Source organism: Triplophysa rosa, linkage group LG10 (genome assembly GCF_024868665.1).
Source record: "Triplophysa rosa linkage group LG10, Trosa_1v2, whole genome shotgun sequence".
Classification (NCBI taxonomy): Eukaryota; Metazoa; Chordata; class Actinopteri; order Cypriniformes; family Nemacheilidae; genus Triplophysa; species Triplophysa rosa.
The window spans coordinates 21,345,330-21,366,052 of NC_079899.1; the positions used below are offsets into that span (position 1 = coordinate 21,345,330).

Consider the following 20,723-nt stretch of genomic DNA (forward strand, 5'->3'; position numbering starts at 1 on the left):
CTTCCTGGGAACCGCAGTGGCCAGATAAACACTTTATTACATACTGCTACACGCAGATACACCATCTGCTCTGAGAGTGAGAGAGGAAGCCAAGCTTGTGTGTGCCCAAAACTATCTTTGCTACCTTACACACAGCAGTGTAGGAATCTGAAAAGCGGGGAAGGCACATTATAAACCTTATCAGCCTGTCTAAAAAAATATGAAGTGATGTAAAGTTTGGCCAACAGTCTAAACTGACTTTGCAGAAGGCCTGGTAAGCAGGCGCCAGCCATTGAAACACTACTGCCATTTCAAAACAATTGTCAGTTTTTCTGAATGTACTATATATACAGTAGATATGTGTTTAGGTAAAATTAATTTTGTTTCATTCTACTAACAATATTTCACCCAAATTGCAAATAAAAATATTGTTTCTATGTGCCTTTATTTTTTTCAGAAAATGAAAACTGGCTAAACAGGTCAAAGTAACAGAGAAGATGATACATTTTTCAGACCTCAAATACTGGAAAACAAGTTCACACTCACTTTTAAGCAATACAACAGTAATATTTGTACACGTATTTAGGAAAAGTTCAACATATTCTTTTTTTATGTGATAACCTTGATTTTTATCACAGTTTTCATGTGTCTTGTCATGATGTCAGTCTTTCACATTGCTGTTGGATGACTTTGTCACTCCTGAGCTTTGATTTTGTTGAAATTCAACAGACACTCGACTGGAATGGCCACAATAGAAATGCTGATTAAAACACAATTTGGAATGGTCTCTTACAGTTTTCCGCAGCTTTATATAAAAAGATATACATAAATAAAGAATAAGTCAGAGGAAAATTTCTCAGATCTTTGCTATAGCCGCGTCTTACACTTAAAGCAAGTGTAAGTTCTTCAAAGCACCACTATGGAGATGGTTTTATGAAGTTTCTTCTTTCTAAGGCATCAGGCTTTTGGTTTTGTTAACTATTTTTAAAAGCATGTCTAAAGGGCCGTTCACATTATAACGATAACTAGAACTATAAAAAATGACGTTTTAAAAATCGTTCTTAATTCAGGAGAATAGCGGGGTTCACACCATAACTATAACTCTAAAGATACAGAGAACGATATCGTTGGGATCACTTTCCGAACGATTTTTTTCCAGCTGATGAACGATAAAACATACTGTCAAACAGTTTCTGGCAGATAATGTTTGACTATTGGTGATCGCAACACGGCTTTTATGTCAGAATTAAAGACTGTAGTGGTCGGAAAGCGGTGTGTTTACGGCGGGATATTACATATGTAACGCTCATGAGTCAGCAAGCTGGCAAAATATATGCTTTACGTCCCGGACATGAGCGCACCTTCAGCCTTCAGAGAGAGCATCCAGCCTTTGCTGTCATATTTTGGAGAAAAGACGTTCGGGAATGAAAACGAAAGCATCAGCACGTCATCTACATTCATTTTAGTGACTGAGAACACTGCAGCCCGCAGGCTTAAAATAAACATAACGTTATTGTTATCGTCCTCTGGTGTGGACGCAAATATAGTTATAGTTACAGTTATCTTTATAGTTATCATTATAATGTGAACGGCCCTTTATATACATTACAGCACATATACAGTATACTGACAGGAGTATTTTGAGGTTGTTGCAGGCTGTTGTTTTGCAGAAGTGTAGGCTGAAGGGACGTTCCCTTGTGATCTCCATTTCCCACAGCGCCTCAGCGTCTTTGAACACCTGGTGCTAATGACCGGCCTAGTGCTGTTCCCACACATTATCGGTGAAACACAACTGACTACCACAATCTAACCATTCTTTCAAAGCCACAAACCTAAGAATACAACAGCAACTATTATTATACAGTTTCCCCTCAGCTCAGAGGAATATTTAGCGCTCAAAATCATTCACAGCTCAGACGAGCGCTTGAGAGCTTAAGAACAGAGATTTCAGTGATGTTTAATTTAAGTATTGATTTTGTAGCAGACGCTTCCTGTGAAATTCTTAAAATCCATGCAAAATACAAGAAGTATTGACATACAGTAAAAGCCCTTTGACATGATTGTTTAGAATTCTGACAAATCTAATGAGCAATCTGTGACAAATAAAACCACAATCTCTTTTGAAACGCCAAACGAGATATATGGGATGACTAATATCAATACTGTTCTCGGAAGAAAAATCAGAGAAGCAAACAAATGCTTCATTTGCTCTCCAATCAATCTTATTGTCAAGGAGAAACAATTAAAATGCAAAGGACTAAATGGACAGCATTTACTGCATATTTTAGAACTGACCAGTATACTGCATTCTGACTTTCTGAGTTTTTTTTATAGAAATGACCTTTTTCAGAATCTGGCGAGCTGTGAGAATTTTTGCTCCGATGAGGCAGCAATGTGCATGCAGCTTTTTATTGCTGAAATGAGAAATGCAGGACGTTGTTTGAACAAGTCACATGACTAAACACGTCGACTGCAACTGCGTCAATTGTGAAATAAAATGATGAATGTTTCACATGCTGTCCACACATTTGATACTGTACATGTCTAATAGTCAAGTCTGAAAATAGGGGGACAGCAGGGGGATGGCGTTCTTTCTTAAAATGTAGAAGATTTCCACCTTTTATCCATAAAAATGCTCTGAACCCTATTTTTTTGCATCTACAATTTTACAGAAAGACATTTAGTCTAGTATTATTAAAGAAAACATATGATTTTTTTTGCTCGTTTTAAACCTAAACTTGCTTAATTCTAATTCTTTCTTTCATAAAATAAGACTAAATATCTTAGGTCACTTTCCTTGTCAAGTAAATGTCTCTTATTTAAGAATTTTTTGATATTCTTTCTAGAAAACAAGACAACAACGCTTAGTACATTTTTATTTTTTGCAGTGTATGGTTTAGAAATATAGACATATTCTCAACCACTGCTAATAGTACAAAATTAAAAAAACACCATTTCTTCATGGTACAAATACCTACGAATACTCCCACTGGACAAAAAAATACTCCAAAATACTAAAGCGTTCTTATTCCATATTGAACCGACTAAGCTTGGGCAACACCTGATCCCCGCCCCTACTCCCGTACTAGAGCCGTCTGGTTTAATTCAATCTCTTTTAAAACATCCATCTCCATTTTCCCTTTCCATCCACTGAGCTGGCCGCCCATTTGTTCCATATCCTTTGTTAAGGACGATATGCCAGTTCAGGTTTTACAGTAAAGCAATTATTCTGTCCTGCACAGTCGAGTGGCTGGAAGCGCGCAGACATGTTCACTGGATCAAATAAAATGGAGCAGTAAGGGAGTCAGCTGGAACCCAAGACCGGGTCTCGCTCCAACAGTTCTGCTCAGATCGCCACTGCCCGTGGGTTCCGCCGGTTAACCGATACAGCCGTGGACAAGCACACGACACAAAAGAGTGAGAGAGGCATTTGGTTTAAAGATCTATGTGTCCAGCGGGCCGCTCGCCTACCTTTGATATGCCTGAGGAGAGGTGGGAGGTGTGGTGAACACTTGGGAATAAGGATGATAAGGGGTCTTCTTCAACGCTTGGATGAGATTCTGTCTGTACTCTGGGTCTATACACCACAGGGAGCCCTTCCCGATACTCTGTGGAGGAGAAAGAGAAACACAAACATGAGAGTCAGGACAGAGAAATCAGCTACATGTGTCAAGAGACCAAAATAAAGACTAGAGCTCTGAAGAAAAGCCTGTCAACGTTTTTTCTTTGGCATGTTATAGGCAAACTGTATTCGAATGCACTAAGATGTAGGGATGTTCCGATACCCTTTTTTCCTTCCCGATACCGATTCCGATACCTGGGCTCAGGGTATCAGCCGATACCGAATACTGATCCGATACCAGGGTGTGTATCTGTATACAGCTTTATATACTAGCCCTGTGTGAATTGACATAATTATTTTATGGTGTGCTTCAGACTTATCCCTTAATAAAACATGAACAAATACATACAGTAAATTAGAGAGTATTTTTATTATCTGACAGACATCTGACAGTAATATTATTTATTTTTCTTAAGTCGCAGTTTTACTGGCTGGTTGGTCCACTCTGAAATACTGCCAAACAGCGCTAGCACTGGGGATGGGCATTTTTCAATAATTTCATATTAGAATATTTGAGCTCATAAAAAACAAATATTCGTTTATTTAAATTAAGTGAAATATACGTAATTTGTTTCGTTTTTATTTAGTCACATCAAGCGGATTTATTTACAGGCTATAACTTGAAGGCGACGACCCTGAAGTTCTCAGGAGGAAAATGCAGGCTTTAGGTATGGAGAAAGGTACCAGTCTTATGCTAAGGCCAAATTTATTAACATTAGTTGCAGTGAAATGTACATTTTAATGTTTAACGTTATTTTGAAATCAGCATTAGTTAGCCCAACATATTTGTAACGAACAAACAACCGCTCCGAAAAAGTCATGGTAATAAATAAATGAATCATCAAATCATTTAATATTACGTTGGTATTTTTATATCAACTTATATATAAGTAATGTAATGTTAACGAATTCTGTGGCTCACCAGTTTTTTAAACATTTTTGGTGATGTGAGCTGAGCGTAACACGCGATCCGTCAGGCCACCGTGTGTGAACTTAAAATATTTAAACTAGCTTGCGATCTGACTGTAGAAAGATTTAGGACACATGCAAATTATTTTTTATATTTTCTGTACATTATAAGTCATTACAGATGAAGTGAAGAAGCTTTAAATAAGACGAGACAATTCTAAACCTGTGGTGATGCAGTGTTTTTAAATGAAAATAAAAATATTCAAATAGCATTTTTAATTTTCTAATAATTATTGCGGATCAAATATTTGTGCATGTCCCTAGCACATTTTCATTTCTTCTTCACAGCACAACTTTCTGTGTTTGCATTCTGAGCAGTGAAGAAGCCTTGCCATTTGCAGCGTTAAGCAAAGCTATAGCGGGCATAACTAGGTCCTGTTTAAGAAATTGGTATCGGATCGGTACATGGATTCAAGTACTCGCCGATTCCGATACCAGAATTTTATGTGGTATCGGTGGAATTTCCGATATTAGTATCGGTATCGAAACAACCCTACTAAGATGCTGTCTTAGTAGTGTTCTTGTAGCTCATTAAGTGCACATCTGGGTTAGCAAAGGTCATGTGTTTGACTCTTAGAAAACGTACATAATGATAAAATGTATGATGTGTAATTCTACGCAAGTCGCTTTGGATAAAAGTGTCTGTCAAATGCAGAATTGTAAATGTGCTTAAAATAAGCGGTTTCCACACTGCCACATTCATTCAACAAAACACTCAAGTACACTAGTGTCCTCCCCTGGACCTCCTGATACATTTTTCTCCATTAGCCATTACTTTCCCTGTCATTCATTCACCGACGTGATCGGCGCTGTTTAGAAATATGAAGCTGCGTTCACATTGACAGTTACTGTACTGTTGGTTACTAACAGGCATGCCTACTCGACTACTGTATAACACACTATCAAGTGGCCTCAAACCGCCATCTCTCATTGAAAACGACTCCCAGTCACTTTAAATCGCTTTGAGCGCGAACAACCCTTGAAATACCCATCATGCACGGCAAAGCACAATTTGTTCATTAAGTCAAATTGCCGGGTTAATGATTTATTCTGGCTGCAAGATAAGAGCAATTTTAGCCCGTTTAGCCCAGCGCGACAAGGGAGGAAATGAGAACCCGACCACCTGCATCACCTTGAACCCTGGTAGAAAGTGAAAAATGAAATGGCAAAAATGGGGCAATAAATGCATCCAAAAAATGCATCCAGTGCAGCTGTCTGTGCGTGTATTGTATGGAGCGCTAGACAAAGTCAGCATTTTAAAACAGCGGGAGAGAACGCTCGTGGTATATAAATTAGCTCTCCTGACAGATCTTGCACTAAAAGCGAAGAAACAGCAAAATGTCACTTTGAAAGTGAAGTCGGGAGAAAATTACTCGAGCTCATTAGTACAGACTACAATCAGTGTCATGTTAGCCAGGCCTATTTTTCAGTTTGAGTATTTCAATACTGTCAGAATTACACGATCAGCAGAGCTGGGCTGAAAGCAATGCGATAGAATGAAGCTAACATGATCACAAGTATACAGTAAGTCACTGTTTCTGTTCCACAAAAGTCATGGGTTCAATTCCCTGAAAAGACAGATACAGTAATGATAAAACGCTTATAGCTTGAATGCACTGTACATTGCTTTGGATAAAAGCATCCGCCAAATGCATGATGTTGCGTGTTGTTTTGTTAGCCAGACTGTGTGTTCTCAGTGAATCAATAGTCATGACCTTCGGAAGACTGACAGTGTGTGAGCCCTCGGGTGATACGCACTGAACTGTGTCACATATTCAAACTTTTCTAAACGGACAAACCGGTCTGCAGTGTTTGCTTTTGCAAAGAGGGGGGTTTCACTTTCTTCCACGAAAACTCTTGAAATCCGTCTTCCCTGCTGACCTCTATTAATCACATTGGGTTAATTGAGTAGTTTTTGAAGGGGGCAAAATATCATTAACAAAAAGCTGCTATGAGATGTTTTTCAGCGGGACTACTAGATTCCCCCTGACAAGGGCTGAGAAACGATAACGCACTCTATTGATTACTGCAAACCCCAGAGCGAGCGCTTGGCTCTTTACCCACAACATTTGGCTTGGGTGGAAAGATTTGTACCAGCACAAGTCAAACAATTCAAACCCTTGGAGTGTTTCAGCAAATGAAATAAACAGCCCATTTATTGGACTCACTATTTATTTATATCTTGGATGTTTTAAAGCTTGACCGGTAAACTCGGAGATATACAAGCAAACATAAAAGCATCTGTGCCTGTGCTGAAGTCAATTATTAAAAATGTATTATCTAAGAGGAGCTAAATTAACCCCTACTACCTACATGAACCATAATATTAAGGTTATAAATATATATGCTATAGAATATCATGATTTACAATCTAAAAAAAACTAAATAAGCTATTAATAAAAACATAAAAATTGAAATAGTTTAATTACATTGGCCATTAAAATGGCAAGAAATGTAAAAAAATCCACATATGTAAAGTTACTACGTACTAATATAAATTTTTATTAAGACCACTAATAAGAAGCTAATATACAATCTATATAACCAATTATTAATAAGTGCCAATCAAATAAATCTTGTAACACAAATCAAAATAGGGCATAATATACTGTATTAATATGAAGGAATTTTCCGTATTCATTTTTTACAGTTGATTTACCCCATTTTACATTTTGCACTGCATTAAATTACATTTTAGCATTAACAGAAATGTCTGTTAAATAAAGGGAAAATGTACTGGTCATTTTCTGCCAGTACTTTATCCGTACTTTATTTTTTTTTTACAGTGTAAAGTACATTAAAATAGCAGGGCTATGGCATAATATTTTTTAGGAGAGAAAAGGTTGCTATTTTCCTCTGAAAGCCCCGAATGCATTTATTCTTAGTACAAACTGACATTCTCCACCTAATTAAGCTGTCAACTTTCCATCAGCATGTTCTAAAGTCACCTGGACCAACCGCAAAGATGAATCGCACCATGAAATTCAATCCTTAAATAGCCTGTCCACTAGATGTGAATGCTCTGAAGGAAATGAAAAATAGGGGAATTAAAAGAAATGGAAAAAAAGAGCAATAAAATGCATAAGGGAGAGGAAAAAACAGGGAACTGGTAAACAAAAAACGAGTGACAGAGAAACATTTCGCAAAACGGACCATTTACCGTTATAAATACTTTTTTTGTAAATTTAAACATTTCCAAGATGCAAAAGAAAAGCAATGTATTGGCATTTTGACTCTTGGGAACGGCCAAAAGTGTGAGATTAAACAAAGACAATCAATTCTAATTACCACAGCATCATAAATCGCAGCGCACAAGCCCTGCAGGAAAATCTAGTGTTGCGAAACTCAGTGAGGCAGGTTTTCTCATGACGATATAACAGTCTGACTGTTTCAAGAGAAGTTTATCAAGTTTAAATATCATTTATTTACCTAATTACAATCACAACAGATGCACCTGAACAATACTGTACTGGATATATCTGTCTGCAGACAATACAACATCCAACAAAGGACACGACCGTCTTGAAAACACGTGATGCTCCCGGCATTCAAGGCATCAGATTATTCATATGTGCTCTGTGGAGAAAAGCCTGCGCTGGTCTATCTTTCCAAATGTTCTGTAATCAGAAGAAATCAATAGGTTTCAGAGCACTTTGCTTCAGATTTATCTCCATCTCCTGACAGCTGCTGTGTCCGTCTGAAGGCCAGCTCAATGGCACCAGCCAATAGAGTCTCCAATCAGAAAGAAGGGGGAGAGAGAGCGAGAGAAAAACAGGAGATCCAGGGAAGGAGGGGGCACTTGGATTACACTGGTTGCCTAGGCAACAGGCAACGGTGGAGTATATAAAGACTGTTTGCAGAAAGATCTTTCATTCTCCCAAGAAGCACAGGCCTCTGAAGATGCTATATTCTATTATGAGCAGTAAAGTTAATCCTATCAGTTCCCGAGCAAAATGAAAGGCCTGCTATTACCAACCCCTCCTCCTCGACCCAACTGTCCAGAGTCCACACTCGCTGGTTTAAAAATGGGAAAAGATTTGGATCCATCATTATAAGAATGGCCAACCTCACTTTTAAAACTGTTCAACATGCAACTCCAAATATTAAACTATTAAATGGTAACAAAAATGTTGTCCTATGAATATTAATGACACTTCAAATTCATTCTAAAAGTTCCCGTCAGAAGCTCTACGATTTGAAGTTATCAGACTTACTTCAGCACACAATAAAACAAGCAAAAAAACAACAACAACCTGCATCTTAACTCGATGTGTCTGAAGCATGCATGCTGAACACTACACCTAGGTCCAAAAAAAAAAACGAAGCACCTCTACGTCTAAAGAAAACTACACAATCTGTTGGCTAAAAAACACAACTCCAACAAAGAATTTGTCACAACAACAAAAAAACTTTACTTCAGCATTCACTTCAACAGCATCGCGTTTTGATTCGTAAAACCAAGTGTGTTCATGCTCTTTTGGTAAGGTGATCTACATAAATGCAGACATCGACCGCGCTGAAACGTGGATAAATCAAGGTGTCCAAAAGAACATCATTGCTTTAGTCTCCAAATCCCAGCAGTCATCAGCTGCTAATGGCCACGGCCCCAGAGACGTCATTTTTTCAGCGGCTCTGAAGCTAAAAACACAGGAAAGAGAAAAAAAATACAGCGAGACGGCCCGGTAATTTGTGGAGACTGCTGATTTCAATGGTGAAATTCTGCACACAATGCAGGTCTATATTGTGAAGTTGTGCAGCGGAGCATTAAGAGGCCGATGACTTTACTCACCTTCAGAGCCTCTTGGTACTGTATATTAGGAAGGGCATGAAAGGTCGTTCGTAATGAGGATGCTTGGGGAGGGGGTGGCTTGGCTGTTCGGATCTATTCAATGAAAAAGCGCAACACATCACCTCCGGCCTACTCGTTCTTTTCTATTTTTCTCGTGGTGTGCAATTCATTGCGAAGGCTGAGTAGATCATAATGATCCACCGTGTCAGCATCTCACAGAGAGCATCAGAATAATAATAAACCACACCTCTAATAATCCAAACAAATGGCTGTTACATCGACTCACGCTCTCATCAAAAACAACCTAAACTGCATGTTATCATAAACAAATCTGACTCTGAATTCAAGTATAAACGTCCTTAATGGGTTTTTGACTTAAAATGCCAGCATGTTATCTTCTAAACAGTAAAAGTGCATTAATAAATGTAATCTGAAGTGAAAGGCTATGTTTGGTTATTTCAAAAAGGTTATTTATTTAAACTAAAATGTAAACAAGCAAATGCAAGCATTTATTCTCAAGTATCTTACACTGAATCACACACATGAGAACAATTTTCATTTTTGGGTGAGCTATTCCTTTAAAACATGATACTTCCGATAATCACAAAAATTTACAGCTTCTCTTAGCTTGTTGATTTTTACAAGCATGTTTTGTTTTATAGTTATATTTTGTAATGTACAGTATACAACTGTAACTGTAGCCGTACTTGCTATCTGTAAAGAACTCTCCCATTTATACCTTTTTATACTGCCTAATTTTTATATTTATCTTTTAGATCTATGTACTCATTTTCTTTTTTAAGTTTAAGTAAATACTTTATTCCTAAATATAGTCCCTTGTGTATGTGTGTGCACACTAAAGCTTATTCTGAAATAGTTCACCTAACACAACAGAAGACATTTTGAAGAATGGACACAAAACCAGTTAAACCACTATGAAATTTCTTGAAAAATACTTTGTGTTCTGCAGAAGAAAGTCATATAGAGGTTTTGAACAACATGAGGGTGAATGACAGAATTTTCATTTTTTGGGTGAACTATCCCTTTAAATGTGTTCACCAGTGAAACAGACATCCAAAATCTACTGCCAATAAGTCAATAATTCATTCAAGACCAAAACTGGTCATGTCAGAACCAATGCACAGACAGTGTAGAAAAGAGCAAAGGAATTCTGGGACTGCAAATGTGTAATCCTAATTAAAAAGGATTCCTTAACAGAGCCCGAAGCCAACCAGACTACAGTTCGGATACAAAAGTAAAAGCCGATGACATGATAAATTGAGGCAAGCCCTGCTTCTTCAGTAAAGTCTTTGGCAGAACAGTACCCAGGACAGAGTGTGTGTGGGTGTACGAGTGTACATTTTTGTGAGTGTGTGTATACCATGTGTGAGCAATGGTGACTAAGGATGGCAAGATTAAGGCCCACTGAGATGTAGCCCCACAGAAATTGCACATTCTCGAGCGAAGCGTCTCGTCTGGCGTGTGCACACCATGTTTATACTGACACAGTCGGCGGACGCCGAGATCATACGCAAGCAATATGGTGTCCCCCATGGACACAGCATACGGCCAGTAACCGTGAGGAGAGAGGGCCACGGGCTCAGATCTGTGATGGAGTGAACAGACCTGCACATCTACATCATCGCATACGCTGTAAGCTTTTAAATAAAAACTTTTCCTACTAATATAACAATGTATTTTTCTTCACTGTAGATCTATTTTCCTTAACCCCGAGAATATTTTATAGCCCATTGGTTGCTCTTTTACAAATTGGGAATTGAGTTTTCACTTACAGTATTACAGGGAGCCGTGTGTTTTTTGTAGGCCAACCCGGAAGTTAGCGCTGCGGTGGTTCCCTCGACCGCAAAACCTATGCATTTTTCCCATAGACTTTTGGAAGATCGCAAAAAATAAGCTCTGTGATTAACAAAAAATTCACACGTTTTGTCTATCAAGATAATCTTTACAAATGAACATAACATTTGTTACTTTTGAAGCCGAAATACAATCGGCAGAAGTAAAAAGCTAACATGATGCTACAGTATAAACAGACTACACTATGGTCGCTCGATATCAACGTCACCACCACCAAGCCTCCGACAACTTTTTCAAACTTAAAAAAAATGTGTTCCCTGGTAAGTAATTACTCAGTGAATGAATCCGCATCTTCGTTTTTCAGAGATTTGTGCCCATGTTGCATTATTTGTGAGCTTTATATGCGCGATGACGTTTAACCCATATCCCACAGACTTTGCAACGATGGAACCGGAAGTCCTAAAATGTTAACTCACTTCCGGGGTTTTCATACTAAAATACGTCATCTCTGCAGCTCCCTATTCGCTTGTCAGATGTTTTAAATAAAGTAGTTACAATGTAATAACAATATTCCCAAACAAGACAATACCTATCATGCAGTACAGTGTTTTTTTTTTTTATAAAAACAGCACAACTCAGATACTTTGATCTTCGGATGGTTCAATGAGAAATGTTGGTGTTAATATTGAAAATCTTATTTTTGATTGCAGACTTTGGTGTCTTGGCAAATATGAGAACAGTTTGAAACATTGTTAAGAAACACTCAATGAATGAATATGTACTTACGTGTGCATATGTACACAAACCAATGACAGACAACCAAAATCTATAGCAAAGTCAATAGCTCATGCAAGATTAAAAGTGGTGAAGTCGTATTCATTCATTCAATAGTAGAAGAGACATCAACAATGTTACAAACTGAGCTCAGATTTGCCAAGTCTGCAAGCAAATTATTAATTCATTATTAAAGACTTCAATATGAACTCAAATATTTACATTTACGTTTATGCATTTGGCATTTATCCAAAGCGACTTACATTGCATTATCCTATACATTTTGTTTCTAAGTACAGTATGTGCAATCCTCTGGGATCGAACCCACGACCTTTGGCGTTGTTAGCGCCATGCTCTTAACACTGAGCTACAAGAAAGCTTAATTTCCCATCAATTTTATCCAATACAGATAATCTTAGCCGTACAAAATACATTAATTCTATAGCTCTATACAATATGTATTTAAATAACTAATATCAATTTTACATCTAAGATAAAGTGAAAAAGTCAATGAAACAGAACTCCATTAGACCTTTTGAGCTGTGAAAGAGCATCCTCTGAGCAATAACAGTTTTCACTTGGGGGTACTTCAGACCCCATTCATACTCATCAAACTTGTGCATCTGAACGAACAAAAAATCTCAAAAAAAGTCATACAAAAAAACTCACAAAGAACACACATTGGCTTTAAACCTAGAAAGTTTTAGGGTGCTTAGTGGTAAACATGCATCAACCCTCTTAAAGGAACACCCAAAAATGAAAATTCTGTCTTCATTTACTCACCCTCAAGTGTTCTACCTATCTGTCGAACACAAAAGAAGATATTCTGAAGAATGTATACTTTTGAATACCATTGTAATTTTGCCTACTATGGCAGTCAATGGTGGCCAAGAACTGTTTGGTTACAAGCATTCTTCCAAATATCTTTCTTATACAATATATAAATGTATACAGATTTAGAACAACTCGAGGGGGAGTAAATGATGACAGAATTTTTATTTTTGGGTGAACTGTCCCTTTAAATAAGAGACAGCACAAGGTCAAGCCCCCTTTCAAACTGATAAAAAACAAAGTGAAGACATTGTAAGCCGTCCCCTTTTTGTGCCTAATAACTGTTGCAGACAAACAAGCAAAAATCTGTGCTTGCTATGTAAATTCAACAGCAGGCAGAGAGGACAGATGATTCAACTTTTCCCATTGTCATCACAGTTGCGTCTGAGACGTCCAGGTGGACAGCAGAATAAAAACTAAAATCAAGCTCTGCCAACACTTCTCGAGCGCAGACACGCCGATCTCCATAACCAAGGTGGCGCAGATTTCTAACACACACATTATTTCATTTAACAACACCTTTCACCTTGACAGACTTGTATTCAACACATGAATTCAGACACACCGCTCTGTCGGTGAATAGATCTAATGATGAAGCACTTACTGAGGCTATATCGGTAACAGACAAGTCGAGCAATCTGTAAAATTGCTCAATTGTAGAGCTCAAATGACAGCATTATCTGCAATTATCCTTTCATCTGCTCGACGTAAGCCTTGTTAACAGAGGTAGACCCAACATGGCTCCGAGGCGCTGCCTCACTTCTGCTGGGTTGTGCGTTGCTTTTGCAAGGTGTTATAATGGATACTTACCCATTTTTACAAGCACAGCGAATACAAAAACAGCCTGTGGATGGTCTATCATAAATGTGAAAGATTGGTCACAAGTCAAGTAATCACGATCTACAATAATCCTAAAACAGTCATTGCTTTTTGTTTTTGTGGCTTGCAGATCCATTTCTCTTCTTATCATCACCACTGGCCCTATCTGTGATGCCAAAGCGTTATACAAGCCCCCCCATTGGACGTGCCCTTGTCAGACATTGGTAAGCAGGAAATGGAGTATTAAGTTAACCCAATATTTCAAGGTATGTGTCCATCCTGTTCTCATTATGAGCCAGTTTCAGATTCAGAATCTGAAAAGGGTGCTAAAAGTCAGAGTCAGCGCTGTGCTCTGTGTCCGGTATTGATCGTCAGGTACTGTGGTGTCAGCGTGTAGCATCGGGGAACCTGGGGGGCCGATCGTGTTACCCTTGGTAACAGAACGTTGGGTGATGTCAGGGAGAGGTTTGCGTGCAAATCTCTTGGAGCTTTCACTGCGACCCAACATCTGTCCACGGGGAGCACAACAGCTGGCCAGGGAACATATCAGCAAGCGGGACGGCTTTATCCCGCATCAACCTGGTTTTCGGAGTGACGAGTAAGTTGTGTCACACAGATCTACGGTACCATTGCAATGGCTAAAAGATTTGTAAAGAACCGACATCGATCGTAGAAGATAAAATCAAAGGAAAAGAGAAAGGCAAGAATGAATCAGTTTGCTTGAACCTTTATATTCAACATATTCTTCTTTAAGACAATTAAATAAATTATTGAACATCTTAACTCGATAAAATAGGTATCCAAACATAAAATGACCAAATTGGCACAGCTGATTTATGCTGTTATATGCAATGATTTAAATTTGCTATCAAATAGTAATTAATATTATTTCTTTTCTTTATTAATTTATTAATAATACGGATCAATTTGAGGTATCGGGTTCCCTTTTTTGCATGAAATGTCAGTTTGACGTCATGAGATGGCAGTGACCAGATGCCTCTGAAATAAAGTCCAGATCACTGAGTACTTTGTGAATTAGGCACATTCTATAATAAGCATCATTTGTAGGGGATGTAACAATATCAAAATCTCACTGTGCAATACTACACCTCGGTATTAAGTCCACGGTGCAATATTTCAAATGACAAATGACTTGGAACGTGCCATAAGCATCCTATTTTCTTTATCCTCTAATCATAACTGTTGCTTAGAGGTATGAGTTATAGTATGAGATGGGTCAAATGACCTAAAAATCCCTTTTATCAAATAAAATAATTGCACCAGATGGACCTCGACAAAGGTAACATCTATTCTTTTGTCTAACATTCTCTGTGTTAGGCCCGGAAGACCTATCGTTTCATACTGTCATGTGACCACGATAATATTGAGATAATTTTGCTATTGCGATAACACGATATCGATAATATTGTAACATCCCTAATCATTTGCATAAAAAGAAGTTGAGTTTTACACCTTGTGTACAAGATCATAATGTATCTTTATGATATGTAACTGGTTCAACTTGTTTACGATGCTGCGCACGACACAACAACCTGTGTTGCTTGTCACAAATATGCCCAGAACAAAACAACTCAATTATTCCATTGTCATGGGAACAAATACACATACATTAAAAAACAATAATGCAAAATAGAATTCCATGGCTGGTAAGAAATAATTATGACCGGTATTTTCTTTTCAATTCCCCCACTATTACAGATGTTTCTGTTGGGCCCTGGCAACACAACACGAGACTAAAAGTGCCAGTAGCATATTCTTTGCTCCTGTATTTCTTCATAAATGACTCTCTCACTGAGCGCTTTTCCACCATCGCGCCGAATCGTTCTAAGCACAGTCTGAAACGGTTACCTGTTCAACTCTTGTGCAACCTGTCCTGTTACTATGGAGATGACATAAACAATGGAAAAGACACATTAATCATCCAAGCGACCTCTCACCGCTATGTATAAACAGCGATGCATCTGCCTGTATGTGAAACAGTCTTCATAAGGGGACACAAGCGCTCCGGAGATCCACCCATATAACTACCCCTCAGGTGCCAAGTTCAGATCCTGTGTTCATAACAGTGCCATGGAAACAAATGACAGGGTGTCATTTCTAAAGCACTCACTTTTCACTGGAATCACAGTGCGGCTCCATAACATGGACGTGTACACATCACAACAAGAGCTGTTTCAAAGACTCAGCAAGAAATTCACTGAAGATTTGTGCTATATGTGCTTAAAATAGAGCCGTGCCGCATGCTGTATTGAACTTTTCTAGACAGAAGTCCATCTTTATATGAGGCTTGCTGTAAATGCGCCAGATTCAAGACATTAGAGTGGACTCATATACATCCGCAGAAAAAATTAAGAGACCATTTCAAAAGAAACTTTCTGAATTTACTATTTATAGGTATGTGTTTAGGTAATTTTTGGTTTTATTCTGTGAACTTCGAACAATTTTTCACCCAAATTTCAAATAAAAATATTGCTTCTATTTGCATTTATTTGCAGGAAATAAAAACCGGAGAATCACGACAAAATAACAGAAAAGATGCTCTGTATTTTTTCAGATCTCAAATACTGCAAAGAAAAATGACAATTAAATGATTAAATAAACATTTGGAATTGTCTCTTAATTTTTTTTTGTATATATGATGTCCTTTAACAGCTCGACTGATTCTTTTTTGACCTGTATCTGTGCAAACCTCAAGTTTCTAGCTAATCGTCACTGATTTTGTGGATCCACTTGTGCCGATTTGCATAATTCATTTAGTAAATCGGACAATAAAACATGCATGCAAAAAAATCTAGTCTGTCAATGGGCAGAATGCCTACTGAATGCCCCCCTCAATCCATGAAAGCAATAACAACATTTTCTTCAAGTCTGGATCTCTTAACTTGAGTCTCCTCTCGGCCGAAATTAATTATTCCCTTGGAAACCCCTGGAGATGGTGCATCTATCAAATGTTTGTTTATTTAGACTCTTATTTTGCTGCTTTAATTTGCCCCTTACTGTCTCATTATGGAGAGTGATGCACGATTGCATAGCAAATCCACAATGAATCTGAAATTAAAACAGACTTAAAATAGTCATCTCGTTCATTAAGTAGGCCGATGAGGCTGGAGAAATTAAATCAAATGCCAAATTAACAGGCATACGGCTAATCATGACTTGCGACCTGACTTCTTTTATTAAGTGTGAAAGAAACTTGTTTATCGAGAAAAGAACTCTGAAGTCGAAACAAAAAAACTTGAGTCAGTAGTATGTCTCATTTATGCATGCAAACAAAACGAGATTTTCTTGCTTGTTTTACATTTGCTGGAAAAAAAATACTTTACATTACTTGCCCATGTACAACTCACCAACACTCAGGTGTTCAAGTAGTTGCTAGAATGTTGCTAGGCTTTTCTGGGTGGTTGCTAAGCAACCAACCCCTAAAGATACTGTAGTGCCTAAATATGGCTCTGCTCTTCATTCAGTGATGTCTATGAAACACTCAACACGCCACATGATCCGAGCTATCATTCATGTCCGCAGCACGAACAGCGCCGGATGAATTACATGCCAAAGTTGAATGTTAAAGGTTAAGAGTTTGTTCTCTCGCCTCAAGTGTGAGCAATAATGATAGTGATGCATTTCTCAGCAAGCTGTTTTTACTTCTTCTACATGATGTGTTTCTTAGCACAATATGGAGCCAAGACAAGGAACCCTTAATTCTGTAAAGTCCTGAGCTTAAACTCACGCAGTTCGGCTGAATAAAGAAAACCAACCCAACAGTGTGAGCCTCAGCACGGCACCATTCAATTTTAGATGGCAAAGCTGTTAAAATTAGATGAGTGCATTAAAAACAAGCTCGAGAATGACATCTCAAGTCGAGTGCAAACCCTGGATATTGTTGCTGGAGTCTTAAAACACAGACTGTCCTTTGGTGTCAGTTTTGAGAGAATTTAAACTCTTATGGTATTGTAAATGACCGCAATACAAAACACTGTGTCCTTCAAAAGTATTTAATACATCAAAACTCTAATATTTACTTCATGGGATGCGAAGACAACATTCAACATACACTACCAGTCAAAAGTTTGAAAATACTTACTTTCAAGAATGAGCAAAAGCGTTCTGTTTGCATTTTATCATTCAGCTTTAAAAGAATATTGAAGGGGTTCTTATTGGCTGCTTTTTCTTCATTATTTGGTCCAAGTCATTCATTTCAAAAATATATTTTTTATGTCTTTCAAAGAAATTGACAATTATATTTTTGTCTACAAAAGTAATTTCAAACATTTAAGCATACACTTTGAGATTAAAAGATTTTTAAGATTATAAGAAACATTTTAGTCAAGCGTTTGCAAACTTTTGACCGGTACTGTATATTTCTATTAAATTAATATAATCTTAAAAATACAATGTAGCAAAGTAAAAAAAATCCAGTTTGCTCATCCAAACAGGAGTCGAGGGGTTAATCGGGAAACATGCCCTCAGATGAGAGAGAGAGAGAGAGAGAGAGAGAGCACGCACACACACACGTCTGAACACACATGTTGGGTTTCCATGTTTTATGGGGACATTCCATAGACGCAATGGTTTTTATACTGTACAAACTGTATATCATATTCCCTACCCCTAACCCTAACAATCACACACAACTGTCTGCTCTTTCACGTTTTTGAAAGTGAATTCTGTATGATTTATAAGCTTGTTTCCTCATGGGGACAAAAAAATGTCCCCACAAGGACAAGGATTTTGGATATTGCCATCTTTGTGGGGACATTTTGTCCCCATACTGTAGGGTTTACCCTTCCCACACACACACACACGCGCACGCACACACACACACACACACACACACACACACACACACACACACACACAGTTTCTCTGCTGCTACAGTTTACTTTCCATGTCAACTGCAAAGCTGTTTCTATGGAGATACATATACAAAAAAATTATTTGCTCCTCGGCCAGAGAGCAGATGGCAGTGAACTGCGAGTCACATGGAACGACTTCACTGTTCCGAGTCAACTAACTTGCAGACACATGCACACCATAAACACGCACACATCTACACACACACACACACACACACACACACACAAACACAAATATGAACCGTGCATAGGAATGCGTTTATCAGCTTCTGAAAAGAACTAAATCAATACTCAATCATCCACCTAATGACTTCCAATTCATGCTCTATATCTGTTTATCAAACAATTACAAAATGTCCTCATAGAAATCTATTCGATCTGAGTGTACTGATATCAACCTCCTGATAACAAAGGCAGGTCACACCCCAAAATATTAACCCATTCATCCATGTATGACACACTTTACTCCTGCTTCTTTGAAACTGTACTTATTCTTAAAGTCAAGTAAACTAAAGTCAGGTAAGTGCTATATGATCTACATTGAGTTGTTTAAAGGTCCAGTGTATGAAATCTAGCGGCATCTAGCAGGTGAGGTCCCAAATTGCAACCAATGGCTCACTCTGGCCTCCCATTCGAAGCACTACGGCGGCTGACACAGAACTAAGATGTCTTCATGTTTTCGCTTCTTTGCCGAAGGAAATAACATATTTACAAAACACGTTCTGTAGAGCACTTTGCCCGTTTGGGGCTTCTGTAGAAACAACATGACGAATTCCATGTAAGGGGACCTGCGCTGTATGTAGATAGAAATAGCTCATTCTAAGGTAATAAAAACATAACGCTTCATAATGTAAGGTCTTTATACACCACTGAAGACAGTTATGTATATTACATTGCATTTCTGTTAATAAATCCTTCAAAAAACTACACACTGGACCTTAAACAGAAAAACACTGGCTTTGAAAACTGCATGTTGTGTGGTTTTCGAGTGAAACGAAATTGAAACAAAAAATAAAGCGCCACAAGGCCAGACTTGCACTTCCCACTCTTCATTTAAAGATTTATGCGTTCGAGCAGAGAGGTTTCGCCGTCCTTACCTGACTCCGGTCCTTATCCACTTTCTTAAAACACTTATTGAGAGACAGATTGTGCCTGACTGAGTTCTTCCACCCCGTGGGGGCGTTGGCAAAGTATGGGAAGTGTTCCAGGATCCAGTTGTATATGTCTTTCACAGGCAGTCTCTTGGAAGGGGCATCTTCTATAGCCATGAAGATGAGGCAGCTGAACGAATAAGGGGGTTTGCAGTTCGGGTTCTGCTTGGCGTCATACGGGAGGTCCGAGTGGGCTGGGGAGGGCGGGGTGTCGTCGTCCAGGTCCTGAACGGGGCTGACGCTCCTCAGCACGGGATCTCCGAAGCTGTTGAGAAGATTCTTGCTCTCGTGGAGCCAGTTGAGGTTGGTGAGCTCTTCATCTTCTACACTGCCCTTCTCCAGCTTGATGGTGGGAAGAGCCAGGTCCATCTCCTCGGCCTCATGGAGGGCATGCGTGATGGAGCTCGCCTGATAAAACTGGCTCAGGCCGCTCGCGACGCTGACCCCGGATCCTTCCGGCTTCTTACTGGGAGGCATAACCGGACCCATTTAGACCAGAGCTCCTACAGAAAACACCAGAGAGAACACAATCACTATCATGGGGGAAAAAAATTTCAATAGTGAAAACAAATGTAATGTGTCATCTTTCCACCTTAACCAGATAATAAATGACTATTGTTGAGGCAGTAGCAGTCGATCCCACTGCCTCACAAAACACGAGAGGGTTGAACATAAAAGTACAGGATGGACCATCAGAGGGACTAGGCAGCCGGCTTCAGACTTTATTTTCCAAATGCACAATCCAAACCCACAAAACACTCATTGACGAGACTTACAGCCTGCCTTAGACTCTTGAAGGATGACAAAGAAAACTTGACACCCAGATCACAAGGGCACTGCGGGAAGCTCTGCTTCTAAGGAACAAAACACTCTCTCATAGTACAGTACGAGAACCATCCCGTTCTGACAGAAGCAGCAACGCACAGCGTGCAGACTCTCCGAGGTGATGTCTTCTGGGAGGAACAAATACAGACTGAAGATGCCCATCTATAGTGTGAAAGGGAATATTTTGCTCATGGCTATCTACACATCTGTTCTTTCGGTTTCATGTTCTCATACTAGCAATCATCGTTTGCGTCACGCATATATATATATATATA

The 20,723-nt window shown here is 38.7% G+C and overlaps 1 protein-coding gene across 4 annotated transcripts in view; it reads right to left on the bottom strand.

Moving 5' to 3' along the window:
* foxn3 (forkhead box N3) overlaps positions 1 to 20,723 on the bottom strand; it is a 77,865-nt gene that overhangs the window by 33,373 nt on the left and 23,769 nt on the right. For all 4 annotated transcript variants that reach the window (XM_057343637.1, XM_057343639.1, XM_057343638.1 and 1 more), the window contains exons 2-3: positions 19,570 to 20,126; positions 3,451 to 3,587 (exon numbers count right to left, since the gene is read on the bottom strand). In XM_057343637.1, the coding sequence (XP_057199620.1) occupies positions 3,451 to 3,587; positions 19,570 to 20,112 (680 nt within the window). In that variant the 5' untranslated portion in view covers positions 20,113 to 20,126. The remainder of the gene's footprint in view (positions 1 to 3,450; positions 3,588 to 19,569; positions 20,127 to 20,723) is intronic.